A 21,394-nucleotide genomic window follows, 5' to 3' on the forward strand; every position below is an offset into this window, starting at 1 on the left:
TTTCTCCAATTGTGACTTCAGACCTTGTGTCTGAAAGGTAAATGACCATCAAACCCCCACAAATCAGGGTGACTAGCTAGGGGGTTAAAAATCCTTCCAATCGCTTGGATGTTCCTGCCACTGCAAGGAGCTTCCAAAATGAGGACATCACCATGTGTCTGCCTGGAATCCCCTGTCATACTTCATTACTGTCCCAACTGAGTCTGAGAACTTAAAACCAAAGGGTTATTCCTCAAATAGACCCAATTTGGGTGAAATTCCTACAGAAATCCCAGCAAAGACTTTTGTAGACACAGATGGGCTTATGCTAAAATGGACACGGAAAGGTGTAGGCCCTGGAATAGCGACGACAATCTTGACCAAGAAGAATGAAGTGTGGGAGTCACTGTGCTGATACGAAGTCTTTCTATGCTGCTGTAGTAACCAGGACTGTGCTGGTATTGTCAGAGGACTGGCACAGAGATCAGTGAAACAGAACAGAAAACATTGAAATTGAGCCACACGAATACCTTTGACAAAGGTACAAAAGCAACTCAACTGGGAAGGAACAGCCTTTCCAGCAAATGATGGTAGAACAACTGGGCAGTCAGTCATAGGCAAGAAAAGGAAACTTTACCCTAAGCCTCATATTTTATATGAAAATTAATTCCAAATGGAGCGTGAACTTAAATGTAAAACATAAAACCGCAAAACTGTTAGAAAAAAACAAAGAAAACCTCTGGGCTCCAGGTTAGGCAAAGAGCTCTTAATCTTGACAGTAAAAGCACGATCCACAAAAGGGAAAATCAATAAATTGAACTTCATCAAAACTTAAAAATTTTGCTTTGTGAATTAATACCCCATTAAGGGATTTCTGACAAAGGATTAATATTTATAATATATAAACTTTCAAAATTCATCAGTAAAACCCTCAAATGGGTAAAAAACATGAAAAGCTTTCTGTTTTTGTTTTTTCCCACAAAAGAGAATACACAGATGGCAAATAAGCACATGGAAAGATATTTAACATAGTTAGCCACTAGGGAAATGCAAATTTAAGCCACACTGAGATATCAGAATGACTAAAATGAAAAGTAGTGCCAACACCAAATGCTGGGGAGAATGTGGAAAAGCTGGATCTCTCATACATTGCTGATGGGAATGTAAAATTGTCCAGGACTCTGGGAAATTGTTTGGCAATTCCTTTTAAAACTAAAAATGGATTTACTATATGACCCAGCAATTCAACTCTTGAGCTGTTATGCCAGAGAAATGGAAACTTTATTCATACCAAAACCTGTACACAAATGTTCAGAGCAGCTTTATTCATAATATAGCCCCAAACTGGAAAATACCTAAGTGTCCTTCAATTGTTGAAGGTCTAACCCACACCATGGTCTCATCAATAAAAGGAAGGAGCCCCTGATACACCCGATGATGGGGTAAATCAAGAGAATAAGGCTGAATGAAAAAAGCCAGTCCCAAAAGGTTTCAGACTCCATGGTTCCATATATGTAATGGCATTCTTAAAATTACAAAATTTTAGAGCTGGACAAATTAAAGGTTTCTTTTCTGATAGCCAGGCGCATCCTCTGAAGGCCTGAAACATTATGGTCAATGAAAGACGATCCCTAGAGTCACAAAGGACAGCCTGATCTTTCTTCCTTGCCTCGCATAGTTGATTTAGAATCCTCTGGTCCCCATGTTGTTCTCATAGCTGTGAGGTCAGACACAGAGCAGACATTTCCCATAGGAGATCAATGCATTAAAAATTCAAATTTTCTGCTGGTGGACACTGTTCAGGTATGTTTTTAAAGAAAGAGATGTTTATTAAAACGTATAAATTGCCAGTTACAAAAACAGCCACAAGAATCTGAAGTACAGCACAGGGAACATAGTCAATATTGTATAGACTTACCAGGGTGATCAATTTGCAAGGTATAGGAATGTCATATACCTGAAACTAATATTGTATATCAACTGTAACTAAAAAATAACTCCCTTCCTCTCTGAAATCAATATATATATATATTTTAAAAATACATACAATAGTGTGTATAATACATATAACATCCAGAAATAGGTTGACAAAGATGGATCCCATGCTGAAGACATGTGAACAGGCCTCCTGATGTGTTCTTATATCCCGGACCCTGTTCTTTTCTTGAGACATCCACTGATTCCCCAGGTTGACTGGGCTACCCCTCTTCAGGGGTGTGCCTGGCAGTGGAGGCCCAGTTTTCTGTCCCTTTACATGAGAGCTGGCAAAGATCCTTCACTGCAAGTTCCTGACAGCACCACCACAATTTCTGGCCAGGAAGGCAACCCAGAGAGACAGTGGAGAAGAGGCCTGGGCGGGTGACAAGGACAGGAGAAGGTGACAGGAGGAGGATGGCTGGGCTCCACCCCTAGGTTCACAGCTAAACATGACTCTGGGACAAACTGTAAAAGTTATACTTATTGTTTATACACATATAGGTGCTTCTAAATGGCTAGTGTAGGTTTGAATGTAATCCACTTAATTTTAAACACACATTTAAAGAAATAAAATTACCTCAGTTACATTAATAATTCACTGGAAAAATTCAGTCAGCTTTCGAACCCAACTTCCATAATTTCCAACTAGTGAAGCTTATATTAATATGATTTTGTCTTGTTCTAAAACAGATTTTCTAAAAGTGTTTAGAGCTTTCCTTGTTCTAAATGGTTAGTAAAATCTGGCGATCACTGGTGCGCCACAAGAATTTTTAAAACATGCAATACCTGACTACTTCTTTAGCCAGGAGCACTGACCTCTTTTCCCTTAGGCTGTCAAAGAGGAAAATGACAACAGCCAACACAACAACAGCCGTCTGGTGTGAATGAATCAAAACTATACCTATATTTTTTTGTCAGATCAGCAAAAAATATAATTTTTTTTTGGTGTGCCATGAAGAATTTTCGTCATTAGCTTATGTGTGCCAAGAGATGAAAACGGTTGAAAATCCTTGGTATAATCTCATAAACTTCAGATAACCCTGGTGGGGCTGCTGATAGTGGGGGAGACTGTGTTTGGGGGTGGGGGTGGGGAGACAAAGTATATATGGGAAATTTCTGTACCTTCTGCTCAATTTTGCTGTGAACCTAAACCTGCTCTAAAATGCAGTTTATGAAAACTTTAAAAAAAAAAAAAATCAATCAATCAATCAATAAGGGTAAAAAAAAAGAGTGATAGGAGTTTGCCTGAAATAACTGAGGAAGAGGTTGGGCATATATCCAATAAAAAATCTGTTACATTGTTGCTGTTTTTTAAAAAAATTGTTACTAGTTTTACACCAGTTACACGCGTCAGTTTTTACTCACTCTCAGCTTCCGGCTCTGCTTCCGAACCAGCTTGCCGTGCTGGATGAAATGAACGGGGCACTGGTTCATGGCGTTGTCCGCTTTGTGGCGCAGCCAGTCTTCATAGCCCTGACAAGAGGAAGAATCCCAGGCGACAAGTGAGAGAAACGCAGGGGCTCCCTCAGCTCTGGGCCAATCCTTGGACTTGTCGCGATGGGCCATGACTATGAGTAAGGTACACCAAGCCTCAGCCCAGCGGCCACGTGAGGTGGCCAGAGCCCTGGGGCGCCCATGCTCCCAGGCGTGTCCATGAGAAAGGCGAACGCGGCCGCAGCCAAGTCAGAAGTCGCCTTCTAGTCTCCTTTTCCTCACACCTGAAACCCACCCACTGTAAGTCCTGGCACTATTCCCTCAAATGGATCCTCAATCTCCACTTCTCCACCATGCTGGTCGAGGTATCCCCCTTCCTTGGGCCTCTAAAAGGCAGACCAGACACTCTCTGGACTGAATGGGGACATGACTAGCCCGGTCACCGCTGGGAGCCCCAACTCTACGCCATCTAGTGGGGCTTTCCCAAACTTTCTCCTGTCTCGATACGTCTGGAATGGCCATTCTCGAGTCCATAGCGGTGACACACCAGGTGGCTCACTGCCAGGGCCATGGTCTAGGGTCCCTGAGGGGCCAGGGCCTGCTCATGGCCTGAGGTCTGGGGCAGGGGTCTTCCGGTTCCCCTTCCACTGGACTCACCTGGTTCCCAGTCTAAGTGAATGTATCAGAGAGGCCCCCACCACTGACACCGTAATGCCCTGTACTGCACATGTGGGTATGTGTGTGTACATGCATGTGCATGTGTGTGTGTACATGTGCATGCTACACATGGCTTCTTAGTGTCTGCTTCCCTCACGGGAATGTCTCTTGTTCAACATTATCATCTCTAGGGCCCACAAAAAGGCTCAGTACATGAAAGAGCTCAATCAATCTCTGTAGAACGGATGAATAAAGGGTATGTGTGTAATGCAGGAAATCAGAAAAGAAAAATATTTTTTAACAATATGCCTGGACTGTGTTCCACCCATTTTGTTTCTGGATCTTCTGCCTGGTTTTCTCATCTCCACTCTGTAACTCAGTGCAGGAGGGTGTATTTTTGAAAACAAACAAAGACATAAATAAAAGAATCAAAAATAACTACCCCCAATTAGTTTTTACCTTTTATGTTACAAAAAAAACACGGGGAATCCATAAATCACTCCTCCCAAAAAAGAAACTACAAAAGTCCCATTCCTATCACTCTGCAAAAACTTTTAATATATGAATTATTAATTTATCAATATAATTACATGTAAATATAATTCTAGGCTATGGGGGGTTAGTTTTTCACAACTAGAATCATACTGCACAGACTATTTTACTTTTACCCTCGATGTATCATGGACATTTTTCCATAGAAATCTGGGTTGTAGTTGTAAATATACTTCTGATAAACACCTTTAAAACTGTATTTTTGTGCACATCCATTATATATGCTTTGTATAGACTCCTAAAAAGAGAATGTCTGAATCAAAAGAGTAAGACTTTTAGGCTTTTAATATGAACTGAACAAAAGTCCTCAAGAAAATTGGCACCAATTCTATTTCCACCACCCGAACCTAAATATTCTACTTCGAAAAGTTCAAGTCAGTCTATGTGTATCTCCTGACTACGTCTGTTATTGGATCTGGCCACCCAGATTCTTAGCAAACTGAGTAAGCTCCTTGATTCACTTTGTGATACTCACAGAAAGCTGGGTAGAGCTCTCCATGCACTGATGCATTTTATTGATTGTAACAAACATTGGAAATTACCAATATCAGCTGTTCCTATGTCAACTTAGACATGGGCTCAAGCACTGGAAAAGCAGCCTGACCGAATTCTCATGACCAACAACTCTGCTAAATTCTTTTGGTTCTTAATAGGCACAATTTCAAACTCTTTCCAATTTCAAATTCTTTCCCCAACAGAAGAAAACATACACTTTCAAACCACACTTTCTGGATTGATTAACATGCCTCTGAGTCAGGTTCTACTGGATGGGAGTTTGAGTTAAGGACAATGAATGACTTCTTTTCTGTAATATTTCCCAGCATATGAAAGGGAAACCAGGTGCCCAAAGAGCTGTCTACATCTCCAGATGTGGCTACACAGCTGGACCCACGAGCTGTCATGTGGTGGAAATTTCCTGGATAGGTAGTGGTGATGGCTGCCCCATTAAAATGGCGAAATGGATCGTGGAAATAATTAAGATGCACTCTTTTCACTGCTGGTTACTGGCCTCACTTATCAGGACCAAAAAGCACAATTCGATCCACACTGAGTGAGTCAGCATGCTCTCTAATGAAGCCATACCCCAGACCCTCTGCAAATATCAGATCCTTAGATGGTCAAGAACACAGCAGGTTAAGCAACTCATCTAAAATCAGACACCATCTCTGGTCAATTCAGTGTGAAACCATAGTTTCTTCCTCAGACTCACAGGGCACCAAATTAGCAACTAAGTTATATAATATCTATTATTTTAACTCCAGTATCAACCTAAAAGAGTTATAAAAATGAATTTTTAAAACCTAAATTTCTCTATAAAATAGCTAAAATTGCTTTGGATAAGAGGCGACATCACATAACAAAGATAATGACCTTCTCCCTCTGTCTGTAGAAATCTTACCTGTTTGATAGCAGTGACAGTGATGACAAAGAACAGTGGAAGTCCACTTGTTACTGGACTTGTAGGTGTATCAATAATCAACTGCAATTAAAAGAGAATTGTAGAACCATTTTCAGAAACAGGCATTAGTGACTTTAGACAGACTGGTTGGCCCTGTGATACCACCACCCAACATGTGCTCTCACTTATTTTAAATTGCTTTACTGTTACTTTACTTTATTCTACCACTAGAGCTCAATGAGAGAAGTAAATCATCCTATTTTACTATAAAACTGAGGGCAGTTCTTTTGAATTAAGGGAAATGCTTAAGACCACCACGTTAGTGGTGGCAAAGACACAGCCTGATACCAGCGTACATTGTACGTTAACTTACTACTCTACTCTGCTTCTGGTGCCACACTTTAACTACATTTTTTGGATGACTTAATGTTGGAAAAATTTTTAAAGTGCCCCAGGTGCATTTTGTATGACTGAGAAAAACTGGGTTGCTGTTCTTAAAACACATCTGACCTACTACTCCCTAATGCATACCTCATTGTGGCTTCCAATCTCCTTTTTTCCCCTCCTTCTCTTTCTCTTAATGTTTCCCTTGGAGAACCTACGCATACTTAGGAAGAAGAAGTGTAACAGTGCTTAGCTGGGCTGGCAAATTTCTCCTACAAATTAGGAAGCTCCTGACCTCCCCTCCAGCGCTGGAAAGTGGCCAGCATCAACTCGAATACAGAGGGCTCGCGTGTATGTTTTAGCAAATAGATCTCTCTGAACCAACACACTTGCCCTTAAAGAAAATAAATGAAGGATCTGTAGATAAGTGGCACCAAGTCCTTGCTCCTTACAAGCAAACCATAGTTAATCACCTAGAATAAAATGTCACTTATTAGACTTATTTGAAGAGATAGGAAAAAAAGGTCGCTGGCCTTACCTGTACCAGAAATATGATAAGAAAATAAAAGTTGGCAATTCTTCTGAATTGTTCAAATAAGTTCTTGGGTATGAAGTTCCAAAATGTGTACTATAGAAAAAAGAAAAAAAAAGGTGTCATTTTGATCCCATTTTACTTTTTATAAGTGTTAACTCTGCTACATGATAAGCAGCACTGGATCTCAAGGTACAACATGTTTAGTTTTAAATTTTCAAAATTTAGAGTGTTTGCAGACACTTTATCAAGTTGAGGACCACAAAAACAAAATGCTAACAGAGCATGTGCTCTCCAAAAGTAGGATGTGTGAGTTACCTCCTTCTAGGTTATTCACGGGAATGCAAAGTACCTTAACAATGGTTTTATTATTAAAATGTCTTTCATCAAATATAAACCTATGACTGTTAACTCAAAACATACATGCTTAGCATTTTTCCTTGATTGCAGTTCCTTCATAAGCTCTTTTTCTGTGTGTGACCATGACTAGATGGTAACAGAACGCTAAAACAGAAGTTAACATTATCAAGCAGTCCTGACCCAGTTTGAGACGGTTGCCACACAGGGAAGTGTCTGTGCCTGCACCACAGGAGAGCCCTTCCTCTGTATTTGGAGGCAATGGAGAAGCAGGCAGGGGAGAGTTCTTACTCTCCAAACCTTGCAGTTCTGCCTCAGGAGGACAGCGTCCCTAACTTTTGTGCTGAAAACAACAATGTTCCACATGTCATTAATCTACAGTAAACATCGAGCTTGGAAGTTGTTTTTAAAATTCCATTTGACAAGTTTTTGCCTTTAATGATGATAGTCTACTGAAGAGAGAGCTCTGCCTAATGTGTCAGTGAGCCTTGCCCTCTGTGCAACGAACAGAACCTCCATCGGCTCCGGTCAGGGCAGTGAGCTGGCATCGCAGACCCAGGCATCAGGCACCAAGCTCTCCTGCTAAGAACTCTAATGTCAGAATCCCAAACACAAGTTCTTGAAAACTGAATGTAATAACTAAAGCCTGCCATGGTCCTACACTATCCAACATATTTTGAATTTGGTCTTTACATCTATTTCACCGAATAGCCACAGTTTAAAGAAAAAGCTTCCTTGCCTTAAGTTTCTGATTGCTTAGAGAGTATATAGGTAATTTCCATTTTATATTCTAATTTACATTCACAAGTTCCTAATGAAGTTCATTAATGAGCAGGAAAACAAAGGAGTGCTTCCCCCCATCCCATGACAATTATGGGCATATTTTCAGCTCCCTTCTCACGTTGGCCCCACTAAATTACTCCAAGAGGGTCTCTAGAGGTTTAGAAAAGAAATTAATTTTCTAGATCCCAAACCCACCACACTCTCCCCTCCCTTATCTTCCACCTATCATTTCATACCGGTCTTTTATGGGATATGTGTTTTGGAAATATCTTCTCTTAGTCAGTGTCTTGTCTTTTAATTCTCTTAGTGTCTTTTTGAAGAGAACACTTTAATTTTAATAAAGTCCATCTTATCAATTTTTCATGGTTAGTGTTACTGGTATTGTATCAAAAAACTCATTGCCAGCATCGAGGTCATATAGATTTTCCTCCTATGCTATCATCTAGGACCTTTACAGTGGTGCGTTTTACATTTAGGTCCATGCTCAATCTATTTAGAGTTAACTTTTTGAAAGGGGTAGGGTCAGTATCTAGATCAGCGATTTTCAACCTTTTTCATCTCATGGCACACATAAACTAATTACTAAAATTCTGTGGCACACCAAAAACTTTTTTTTTTTGCTGTTCTGAAAAAAAAAAAACAAAAAAAAAAACCAGGTATAATTTTGATTCCTTCACAACGGACAGCTGCTGTTGTGTTGGCTGTTGTCATTTTATTTGACAATCTAAGGGAAAAGAGGTCAGTATCCCTGACTATAAATAGTCAGGAATTACATGTTTTAAAAATTCTTACAGCACACTGGTTGGAAACTGCTGGTCTAGATTATTCATTTTTTCTTTTTTTTTTTTTTGCACGTGGATGGATGTCCATTTGTGGAAAAGACTTTTTTTCCTCCATTGTATTGCCTTTGCTCCTATGTCAAAAATCAGTTGACTATATTTATGTGGATTTATGTCTGGGCTCTCTAGTCTGTTCCATTGATCTATTGGACCATTCTTTCACTAATACCACACTGTCTTTATTACTATAACTTTGTAGAAAGTATGAAGTCAGGTAGTGTCAGTCTTCCAACTATGTTCTTCTCCTTAAATACTATATTGGCTATTCTGGATCTTTCATACAAACTCTAGAATCAGTTTGTTGATACCTACAAAATAACTTGATGGGATTTTGGTAGGGATTGTGTTGAATCTAGAGATTAAGTTGGAAAGAACTCACATCTCAACAACATCAAGTCTTCCTATTTATGAACACGGAATATCTTTCCAAATACTTAAATCTTCTTTGATTTCTTTCATCAGTGTTTATAGTTTTCCTCATATAGATCTTGTACATATTTTGTAGGACTTACACTTAATTATGTCTAAGTATGTGTGTCCTTTCTTTTTTATGCTAATGTAAATAGTGTTGTGTTTTTAATTTTGATTTCTGGTCTTCCAGGGAAGTAGCACAAATTTGGAATTTAAAATCAGTTAGATGGTTTCTTTATTCTGATCAGGAATGCAAGGTCCATGCTATATAGCTTTGACATTAAGCTTTTAATTTCTATATTTCACAGAATAAATTACTATAAATTAAGTTATTACTCTGATTATTAATATGGTAAAAAAGAGGGTTATTAATTCCTGATAATGTATAATAAAATTGAAAACCAAATGAGATAAATTTAAACATTCATGACTGGCTAATAGTAACATATGAATAAAATAAAATGAACATTTTGTTACATACAATAAGAGCTAGAAAAGTGATCATGATGGGCCAACTGTATATTTTTCATCTTTATTAAATGGTAATGATCTAAATATTTGCTTAGACATGTGAGCCAAAATAGAACCCAATGCTTTGTGTACTACAAAGAATAAAAAATACTCTGACCTACATTCAGCTATCAAGTCCTACCTCCTGTTGTGATACAATCAGTAGAATAGTATTTAAGAGTTGAAATCTCTGGTATTGAGCCATAGTCATGGAATAAAATGTTTTTTTCTTGCTATAAGTAAACTGAGAAGTCTAAGTCTACCAGAGATTCTCTCTTCACTTTAAGACATTTTGGGACATGTTGAATTATACAAGACAATTACTATTCCTGGCATTTATTCACATCACAAAAAACTACATACCCAGAGTCTTTGCATTTGTACTGTGTGTCATTAGCCCTCAGATTAGAACACCTCTTGAGCACCTAAGCTTGGTTTTGTCATCCAATCTCTTCTTCTCTGTGCATAGTCACCTCTAGTCCTGGGTTACTCACTGAGAGTATGGCTCATGACAAAGAAGAGAGCAGTCTCACTTGGTCTACCTTTAATCATGTGGCAAAAGAAAAACTATTAAGAAAAAAGCCCTGGGCGCTCTTTTTCTTTGCCAGCTGCCAGAAAGTAAAATGAGAGCACCTGGAAACCGCCCTAAAGCCTCAGCTATTATGTACCTGAAATTGGATCCAGCACCACAGGTGTGCAAGGGATAGTCATAGAAACTCAGACCAGGGGCCAGTCACTGATCTCCTGGGGAAGGCAGCAACCAACTCACATGGAGGTGAAGTGCTTTTTCACTTATGATTGGGAGATGGGAATGAAAAAGGTAGAAAATAATGCCAAAATTCTGGATTACTGATGTTAGAAAACGAGTGAGCATCACGATGGGCTGGGAAGCGAGGTAGTGCTGGCCCTGCAGAGGGAGTGCTGGGCTCAGGATCAGGTGTGTGGCTTAAGGGTTGGCTCATCCACTTTGTTCTGAGGCTTGGTGTCTTCAGGAATAGGCTGGATTTAATAACTAATAGTGGCCTCACAGGGTTGATTTAGAGCTTAAATGACACGATAAACTTGGAAGTCATTAAGAACACTGCCCATTAAGAACGCTTACCTCTATCTAATTGGTAGAGGTAACTTTCCCCAATAATCAACAGTTATTTAGGTTTGCTGAAGGTATAGAGTGACAGTACAGCCTAAGCCTACTATTTAATAATGTAGCATCTTAGGGCAAAGCTGGAAGGCACATGGATTATGTGCCCCAAAATACAGTTTGTGAAATTGATGAAGCAGTGCTCCATCACTCTCGAGGCCAGGATCTACCAGCATGGTGAACTCAGGCGGGCCCTGGGTGGGAAGTTCTGCATGTGGTCAGAAGGGAAGGAAAGGGGTCCTGTTGTGTAGTAGTTTCTTGGTTTTCCTTCTCCTATCAGACACTTGTCTAGTGTGTCTCCTCCAAAAAGGAAATGGAACTCGAATCAATCACTGATTACCACTGACTGCGCTTCTACGCCACAGGCCAAAAGTTTAACATAATTAGATTGGCGTTTTCAGCCCCTTTTATAAATATGTACATGACAAATGAGACCTACTGAGCACATGCTTTTGTGTACTTAAGAAGTCTGAGCTGGCCCGGCTGGCGTGGCTCAGCGGTTGAACAGCTACCTAGGATCCAGGAGATTATGGTTAGATTCTCAGTCAGGGCACATGCCTGGTTTGCTGGCTTGATCCCCACCATGGGGCGTGCAGGAGGCAGTCGATCAATGACTCTCACTCATCACTGATGTTTCTATCTTTCTCTCCCTCTCCCTTCCTCTCTCTAAAATCAATGAAAATACATTTTTAAAAAAAGAAGCCTGAGCTAGCAGCCTTTTCCTTTAAGGTAGAAATAAAAGTCTTCCCCCCAAGAAAACAGATACATTACCACAAACATATTCTCCAAATGTGCTTGTAAACTTGTTTTACAAATTAAATTGCATTTTCATATATCATAAGCTGTTTTTAAATGAAAACAATCACGTGCTCTCAATTTCCACTCCAGCTGATCTACATCAATGCCACTCTCCACCCACCTACCGGCTTAGAGTCTATATTCTTGTCTTTCTGAGGTCCTCTCCCAAGCCCAATTTGATTAGCAACAGAGGGAATATTGTACATAACTTTCCCTTGAAATGATGCACCGTCATCTACTGATATAAAGCCACTAATCCTGCTCTTTGAGGAAAGAGGATCATTCTCTGCACACACACGAATTTGAGAGCACAATGCCCTCTCTACTCCGAGCTGAGATGAAAGTCGATGAGTACTTTACCCAACACTCAACCCCTCTTCTGTGGGGACTAGCCTGACCCACCTCCTGAAAGGATGTTGACTTAATCCTGTTAGTTCCTACTCTAGAGTTTCTTGGTAATAAGGAGTTTTTCTGAGAAGAAATGGTTTCAAAAAGGCCCCCAGGAACCTTCAAGTCTTTATCAAACCCCGTGTCCCAGCACAGGGTTTCCTTTGTCAGAAACCAAGGAGGCTCTGGTGGCTCCAGTGAATGTAGGGCAGCTGGGGACAGGAAGGTGCCATCGCGGGGAGAGAAAAGATACTCCACACAAAGGAAGAGAAAAGACGGTGAGTGGCAGAGTCAGGAGGTAAGACAAGGCATCTCAAAATTATTGTTGGCTATTGGCTGCAGGAATATTTGAAAGAAAAACAGGGAAATTATAAACTGGCTCTAAAACTTGAATAAAATAACAAAGGGGATGGGATTTAGAAATCATTGCTTTCAGTTTTCTTCCCCAAAACACTGGCAGGGGCTTTTAGAATAAATAAAGCATCCCTCAACTTCCAGCTATATTCTGCCAATTGCATCAAGAAGGCCCTCTGGCCCTGGGCGGTGTGGCTCAGTTGGTTGGGCGTCATCCTGTGCACTGAAAGGTTACCAGTTCAATTCCTGGTCAGGGCACATGCCAGGGTTATGAGTTCCATCACCGGTCTGATTGATGTTTTGCTCTCACAGCAATGTTTTTCTCTCTCTCCCTCTCCGTAAAAATTAATTTTAAAAGAAAATTTAAAAAGGGCCCTTTGACGTCTCCAATCAACCAGGTGCTCGGTGTTTCAGAAAGTTCCTCTGTGAAGCCTCGTCTAGACTTTCCATATCTACCGGAAGGAACTGGGGGCTGATACGTTCAAGGCCAAGCTTTGTCCCTGGAGGGAGAAAGCAGCTGCATAGGGATTTGTATCAGTGGCTAAAAGGCCTATGAAAAACATCTTACCCAGACTAGACAGTGGGCAGCGTGGGCAGGTCACATGGCCCATCACCTGTACCCCAGACTCCTGTCTTGATAAGTTTACACGTGGCACACTTTAATGTTTTCAGTGCACTGCCCCATTTCCTGGTGCATTTGTACTACAAAGGAGTAGATTTTTTAAGAAATGTTTTTGACAGAGACAAGCTCATAGATACAGAGAATAAACTGATGGTAGCTGGATTAGAAGGGGGGTAGTGGTGGTGGTGAGTGAAACAGGTGAAGGGATTAAGAACAAATTGCCAGTTATAAAAATAGTCATGGGGATATAAAGTACAGCATAGGGAACATAGTCAACAATATTATAATAACTATGTATGGTGTCAGATGGGTACTCTTTAAGTTACAAAAATGTCTAATCACTGTGCTGTACACCTAAAACTAATAAAATATTATATAGTTAATTGTAACTGGAAAATTAAAAACAAATTTTTTAAAGAACCGTTTTAGAGATTTTTTTTCTTTTTTGGCCACACTAGTGGGTTGACAGAGTACATATGTGCATAGAAATCATCTTTAGTGATCTCTACTTAAGACTGTGTCTAATTTATAAATGTCACCACTGGACAGACTTGTTTTTGGATACGGAGTTCCTCTTCATTTTCTTTCTCCTTTCGTTGATCATATCTGGGTTACCACGTACTCAGTTTTTTTGGCTGAGATTCTGTTTACAAGTAATTACTTACCCACATTATGTTTCTGGAGAATAAAGCTGCTATTACTATTATACATTGCAGCTTTAAAATAAAATAATTCCATTTTAAAAAACTACCTTGAAAAACAAAGTTTTCCTGTTTGCAAATATTATATATTTTTAAAAAAAACATGTTTTTATTTATTTCAGAGAGAGGAAGGGAGTGGAAGACAGAAACATCAATGATGGGAAAGAATCATCAAACCGCTGCCTCCTGCATGCCCCCTACTGGGGATCCAGCCCACAACTCAGGCATGTACCCTGACAGGGAATTGAACCATGACCTCCTGGATCCTAGGTCAATGCTCACCTACCGAGCCACACCAGCCGGACTGTAAGTATTCTTAACAAACACTCTTTGGTAGTTCACAGAAGAATGAAGTAGGTCTACCACACAGATCTACACATCCTGGACACTCACATTTAATTAAGTCGATCTATCACAGATCTACAAAGCTAGTGAACCCAGGAATGTGTGCATGCTTCATGGACTCATGTGTAGGCACCTAAAGGGAAAGTTCTCCATAACCTGGAAAGCCATCATTTACCTTTTTTGTCAAAGCCAGCTACAAAATTTCCCACCCTATTCTCAAGACCCATGTGCCAGGTTACACTCTCAATGTGTAAAATACACTGCAGTCCCACTCTCCAGTCAACAAAAACAAGGCACTTGGTTGAAATGATGACATTCTAATCACATTTCCTTCCTCTCTGCATTTAGTGCACCTAGTTGACAGACTCTGACATGGATTCAGTGTTTTCGTTTACAAGGTGGTTGCGCACACACCCTTTCACTGGTGACATCTAGCATCGTCTCTATTTCATAGATGAGTAAACTCCAGCCTGGGGTGGTTCGTGACTGGCACGTGGCCAGACAGCAAATAAATAAGTGGCAGTGGTAGGAACTGAATGTCCTAGACTTCAAATGTGACACTATATCCATGACATAATTAAAAGAGAAATGAAGAAAACGTGCTGGGACATCTTGGCAAGTCTGAACAGGCTTTTGGGGACAACCAGAGGAATAATGAGTTCACAAGCCCCATCTAAATTGTAATCGCAGCCTTTAGTCGGGAGTGGATAGAGCTGTAACGGCAGTTCTAGGAGCAGTGTGTTAACTGCTGTCAGAAAGTTCCATTGCTCCCCAAAGGAAATTAATAAACACAAAGACAGGAGGTTACCTTGGAGGAGACTATTCTGTTGTCTGGGTACCTCTGCGGAATGTAGGCCTCAGCACCTGGGGGTGGCTCCTTGTGTCCCACGTAAATGGTCCGACTGTCGACCCAATTCTCTTCTCCAGCACACTGTGGAAAACAGAGCAGTGTTAGCACAAGTGCCTCAGACTGTGGGTGTCTAAGATCTTCCCTGAAATATTGGCTTTACATTTGTCCGTATTAACAGAAATCTGTGACAGCTGACTTACAGCATCGTACAGGGCCACGGGGAAGAGCTGGGCCCCACCTGCCATTGTCGGAGCCGCCCCCGATCTTACACAACCCTTATGGGCTAAGTTCTTCAAATCCCTGCCCAATTCTTCACGTAAACAGACTGAGTGGGCATTCTGCATTCCCTGTGAGAGGTGAGGGGAAGCCTTGAAAAAGCTGATTGATGGTGGAAATAACACGGGATGGGTCCATGTGAAAAACAGAATACAACAGCAAAATCTTAAGGCTTCCAAAAGAGAAAAGACAGTGATGGTTAGAAATCTGGGGAAAAGTCTTTAATGAAAGAAGAGAGTAAAACCTTGAGTTCGGAACAGAAGAATTATTCAACCATTTCAGGTATCTCTATCAATAAGGCTTTCCTGGAAAGAGAGAAGACTGGGGTCTGACTCATCTTTGTATTACTCACAGTGTTATACACGGAGGCATTAAGTAAATATCTTCTGAATAGAAGGATCTTTTAAAAACACACAACCAGACCACATGCCGTCAGGACTTAAAGCCTAATAAAAACACTATAGTTACTGATTCAAGGCTAAAATGCAGTCTCTTACAGAATCCCCAGCCTGGTGTTATGGGCCCCTGCAGACTAGCATTCCAGAACATGGTCCCAGGCCCCTCCTCCCTCAGACTAGCAGCCCCAGCACGTGGTCCTAGGCCCCCTTCAGACTAGCGTCCCAGCACAGGGCCCCGGGCATCACATCTCAATTCCTCTAAAGGAACTCTGAAGAGGTCAGCTTCTCTGGGGTATAATAAACAGTGCTAAAAAGGAGATGGAAACTTCTTAGTTGCAGAGAAAGTCAATACGATGGAAAAGGAAGAATGAATGAGCATCAGAGTCAAAGATTTGGCTCAGTTGTTGCTGAGACGCTCATGAGCCTCAGGCAAGCTGACATTTCTGAACTTTATCATCTATGAGCTCGGTGACGGCACTTCCCTCAGAGTTGTCCGGAATGAGCCGGGGAAACAAAACATACGGCAATTGCTCCCAGCCTGGTACAGGTTCCTTCTGCCTCTCATCACTGCCTCCACCCTCTGTGGCTTCAGGGAACCCTCACTTTCCAAAGCCAAACAGGGGTAACAAAAAATCCAGCATTTCTATTGTCTGAGGTTATTATAAGTCTTACATTGTGTCATCCCCCCGCCCTTTTTTTTTTGCTTATACTCTCATCTCCTTTGCTCATCTGTCAACTTCTTGGGAATAACACGACTTTTCATGTCCCCCTCCGCACCCTGCCACCGTCCCCACCCCCCACCCGCCCAGCACACTATCCACAGTAGCTGCATGGTGAGCATTCCCTCCGTAAATTCCACCTACATTTCCTTTTATGTGGGCCTAGCTTTGCGGGACAGTCACGTGAGTGACTACAGGGTACCGAGTGAATTGGTCTGTAATTCCACCCGTTCCAGAGATGCTGAGCAGGGACGCGGGAAATGGCGCAGGATCCCTGGAACAGAACTGGCCCAGGCGCCGCCCGCCTCGCTCCACATGAGCGGAGCGCTTCTTCCTTGGCACGACCCTGGCACGTGGCTCCCCCCACGGAGCCTGCTGCTCTGTAGGAACAAGGGGGCGCTGAAGGCCAGGCACAGTTGTCAGCAAGCCTGAGCCCGCTCTCCTCAGGCCGTCTTTGCCCACGGCCCTTTCCTGCAGCCTTCCTATTTTGGGTGAGGCCACCCAAACCTGCCTAAGAGCTTCATAAATACATCTCTGGAGAGGAAAGTTAAGAAAACAGAAAAAGTCCCTGACTTCCCTTTATTTCTCAGATCATAGCCAAACGTGCTTTTCGTTCCTGTGGATTCAGGAAGTTACACTGGAAAATAATATTGTAACAAATGGACCAGGAATGGAAAAGCATAAAAATATAAATTTTAATACAAAAGCAGAAAACCTTTCTTCTAAACTTCAAAGACGGCAGTTGGCTTCCAGCCCTAGTACTGACACTGGAAGCCCAAATCTTCCTAGGGGTCATGCCGCAGTGCCCTGGCGCAGGAGCTGGTGCTTCCCGGCACTTCTGGCCAGGGACAGAAAGGACCCGTCTCTAGGGAAGCAAAGCCAGAATGAATTTTATTAAGGCTAATGCATGTTCTCAACACTGTCTAGTAGATGCTTATTGTTTTTAATGTAATTATTTACATCTCAAATGTAACTCAACAGTGCAGTGCCATTTTAACGAGTACAAGTCAGAACACTGTTCCTGCCGGGGGACGAGATCGGAAAAGGAACTGCACAGCAGCATGCAGGAGGCCTGGCCTAAATCATCGCAACAGAAAACTCATTTGGGAATGAACCATGTACTTGCTAAATGAAAGCTGAACCTTGTACAACAAAACTGCCTTTATACAGTTCCCTGAGGATAAAAATAGAAGCAACAACACAGAAGTTTCTCTAAGCTCCTTGCTTCTATTAACAGGTTACAACCCCATGGACTGAAAGGAGTTCCACCTGACTTTGCTCACTGCTTAGTCAGCACGACAGAGCCCAAGGAGTCATAAAGTGACCAGGTGATCTTACACACAATATTGAATGGCAGGGAACATTTTTAGGTTCTGATTAAGACCAAGATGAGCTCTGTATGTGGTTCTCTGCACGAATGTTCAATTCTAAGAAGGCTAAAATCAAATGTTCATAAGGTATAGAAAGTACAACAAATAGGACACTCCTGGAGAATGGCTGGTATCATCACCACAGTTATAATCACTCCCACACAGTCATGCATGTGTCCTGCTGCTGATGGCTGTGCTATGGAGGAGGGACTCAATGTTTCTGTGCTGAACTTGGTCAGCAGTAATGGGAAGGGCTTAAACTAGATCAGCTCTAAGTTCTAAGATGCTGGTTCTCTGTACACTTGGCAGTGAAAACAAACTTAGTCCCTATTATGCAATTATTTTTTTAATATGTTTTTATTGATTTTTAGAGAGAGGAAGGGAGAGGGATAGAGAGACAGAAACATTGATGAGAGAGAAACATCAATCGGCTGCCTCCTGCATGCCCCCCATTGGGGATCAAGCCTGCAACCCGGGCATGTGCCCCGACTGGGAATCTAACCAGTGACCTCTTGGTTCATGGGTCAACGCTCAACCTCTGAGCCAAACACTAGCTTCTCTTTCTAGGTATTCATCTTAGATAGGATTGGTGATACTACCCAACAAGCTCTATGTGACTTCCACCCCCGGAATCTGGAGATGGCCAGAAGCATTTATCAGCAAGGCAAAGCTGAAACCGCACTCTGTGGTCTTTCTCAGCCAAAGGCTTCCTAATGACTCACTACTACCAGGTGTCCAGGCTGCATCAGGAAGGTACCCGGCATGCCCCCGGGAAGGCTGGCATCAAGTTCGAATCAGAAGTACAAATCCAAACCGTGAGAATGGGGCTGAACATTCAGTTGCTTCTAAGATGCAAATTTACCCATCAAGCACCCTGAACTGTTTCAAAAGGGGGGCGGGGGGTTCCCACTGAACTTTGGGAATGACCAAACCGTCTTTGGCTTATGGGGCACAACAGCTGAGAGGCCGAGGCCACTACTACCTGGCGAGTTTGCAAACAGCCAGACTGAACATGGTCAGAGGAGGGAAGACAAGAAGAATCCAAGGAGTCTTTTTCTTATTATTTCTATAAAACTAAATTGTCACACACAGAAACAAGGGAGCAAACACACACAGAAATCCACAAAAAAACAATCCAAAACCCAACAAACCCAAAAGCAACAACAACGCATATTGGGGGGAAATGTACCATCAGAAAGGCTGGCAGAGAAAGTGGTGGCCAGGGTGGATACCTTGTTTCATAAAAGAAGTTCCAGGAAGAATGTGAGTTTGAAAGAAGAACCACAAATAAGGACGCCTCTTCAGGCAGTGAGTGAGACCAGGGATGGAAAGCAGACCCCCACAAGTGTGCTGAGGGGGCTCTGCTCTTATAATCCCTAATGAATAAATAAGGATTGCTAACAAAGCCGTCACCTTAAAGTAGTGAAGCAAATTAATATATGTACACACACATTAGAGGGCTCAGTAGCTTTATATGGAGAAGTTGGAAATAAACACTTCTACTTTTGTTGTGTGGAAACACTACAAATAGGGCCATTTTCCTAACACACGCAGTGTATTTACAACCAATCTGATAAAACATGCAGGTAGATGGTATAGTTTGTTTTGGCAAATTATATGTTACTAATGAATTCTTAAAATCCTACTCATTGTGTAAATGGATTCTTTAACACAGAAATGGTGTATTAAATCCAGAACACAGCCTGGCCAGCATGGCTCAGCAGTTGAGCATCAACCTATGGATACAGGAGATCGAGGGTCGATTCCCAGTCAGGGCACATGCCCAGGTCGCAGACTCGATCCCCAGCGGGACCTCTCATCATTGATGTTTTCTATCTGTCTCTCCCTCTCCCTGAAATCAATAAAAATGTATTTAAAAAAAAAAAAAAATCCAGCCTGGCCGGGCGTGGCTCAGCAGTTGAGCATCGACCTGGGATCCAGGCGATCAGGGTTCAATGCCCGGGTTGTGGGCTCAATCAATGAGTCTCTCATCATTGATGTTTCTATCTCTCTCTCTCCCTCTCCTTTCCTCTCTCTGAAATCAATAAAGATATATTTTTTTAAAAAGTCCAGAACACACATAGATGTGACATCTGTCAAAAGCTTATGTTAACACAACAAACTCTCCCTTCCTCTACTTCTGATTTTGATGAAGCAATCAATCCTGAAATGGTTAAAACTACGGAAGGATCTAATGTCCTGTCAGCTCAGATCTCTAAAACAAAAATTTAGTAAACTGGTATTCAACATCATTTGTTGGTGAAGAAATGCACATCAAAACCAGAAGGAGACAGACACATTTTCGCCCCCACTAAGATGGCTATAATGAAAAATACAAAAGATGGACAATGACACTCATTGGGGACGATGGGGATAAACTAGAACACTCTTATATTGCAGGTGGGAACAGAAAATGGTGCAGTTGCTTTAGAAAACAGTTTGGTGGTTCCTCGAAAAGTTAAGCATAGAGTTACCATCTGACCCAGCCATTCTACTCCTAGGCATATACCCTCCCCCCAAATAAAAACATATGTCCAGCCCGGCCGGGTGTGGCTCAGAGGTTGAGTGTCGACCTAGGATCCAGGCGATCGGGGTCCGATTCCTGGTCAGGGCACATGACCGGGTTATGGGCTTGATCAATGACTCTCTCATCATTGATGTTTCTGTCTCTCTCTCTCCCTCTCCTTTCCTCTCTCTGAAATCAATAAAGATATATTTTTAAAAAAACACACAAAAAAAACATATGTCCACATAAAAACATGAATATGAATGTTCATAGCAGCATTATTCATAATAGTCAAAAGATGGGAACAACTCTGAAGTTTATCGACTGAAGAATGGATAGACACGGTGTGGCACATCCATACAGTGGAGTATTATTCACCCATAAAAAGGACCCACGCTACAACATGGATGAACCCTGCAAACGTAAATATAAGTGAAAGAAGCCAGGCACAGAAAGCTACACGTTGTATGAGTCCATTCACATGAAATGTCCAGGACAGGTAAAACCACAGAGACAGTGTTTGACAAAAGGTGAGCAAGTGACCGCTGGTAGCTTCTTTTGGCAGCAATGACCATGTTCTGGATTGGATGGTGGCGATGGCTGCACAACTCTGAAAATATATTCCAGACGAATCCTATACTTTAAAAAGGTAAACTTTATAGTATGCGAGTTATACCTCAATAAAAATACTGTATTTTTGCTTAAATGAAAGGCATATGTAGTTTGCATGCACATGTGCTAATTACTTCTAATCCTAGGTACATAATGGGTAATGTTTACATCAAAAATCATATAACTCACTTGTATAACTATCTCATTTTCCATTTGCGTTTAGTTCAGTTATTCTAGTGCTTTTCTTCTGCACTTTCTTAGAGGGAGAAGTCATTCTTCGGTGTCTGAACTGCTTCCCCTTTTCCGTTTCCTGTTGAATTCTAGAAACTTGGGCATAAAGCTCTTCCTAAAATCTTACAGGAAGTGAAAAATTTACCAGGGGACATGACCAGATAGAATCTCATACAAAAGACCTCTAAACCATAGGGCGAGTGAGTGACAAATCACCTCAAGGGGAAAGTGAGACCCTGTTATCAGCTACATCAGTGGCTTTTCAGTCTG

General features: G+C 41.6%; 1 protein-coding gene across 5 annotated transcripts in view; it reads right to left on the reverse strand.

Annotated features, from left to right (window-relative positions):
• The window catches only part of ATP11A (ATPase phospholipid transporting 11A), a 137,071-nt gene that overhangs the window by 55,171 nt on the left and 60,506 nt on the right, over window positions 1–21,394 (reverse strand). For all 5 annotated transcript variants that reach the window (XM_087814217.1, XM_087814219.1, XM_087814221.1 and 2 more), the window contains exons 2-5: window positions 14,971–15,093; window positions 6,921–7,010; window positions 5,999–6,079; window positions 3,322–3,429 (exon numbers count right to left, since the gene is read on the reverse strand). In XM_087814217.1, coding sequence (XP_087670343.1) covers window positions 3,322–3,429; window positions 5,999–6,079; window positions 6,921–7,010; window positions 14,971–15,093 — 402 coding nt within the window. The remainder of the gene's footprint in view (window positions 1–3,321; window positions 3,430–5,998; window positions 6,080–6,920; window positions 7,011–14,970; window positions 15,094–21,394) is intronic.

This window comes from Miniopterus natalensis, chromosome 2, assembly GCF_054644295.1.
Source record: "Miniopterus natalensis isolate mMinNat1 chromosome 2, mMinNat1.hap1, whole genome shotgun sequence".
NCBI lineage: Eukaryota > Metazoa > Chordata > Mammalia > Chiroptera > Miniopteridae > Miniopterus > Miniopterus natalensis.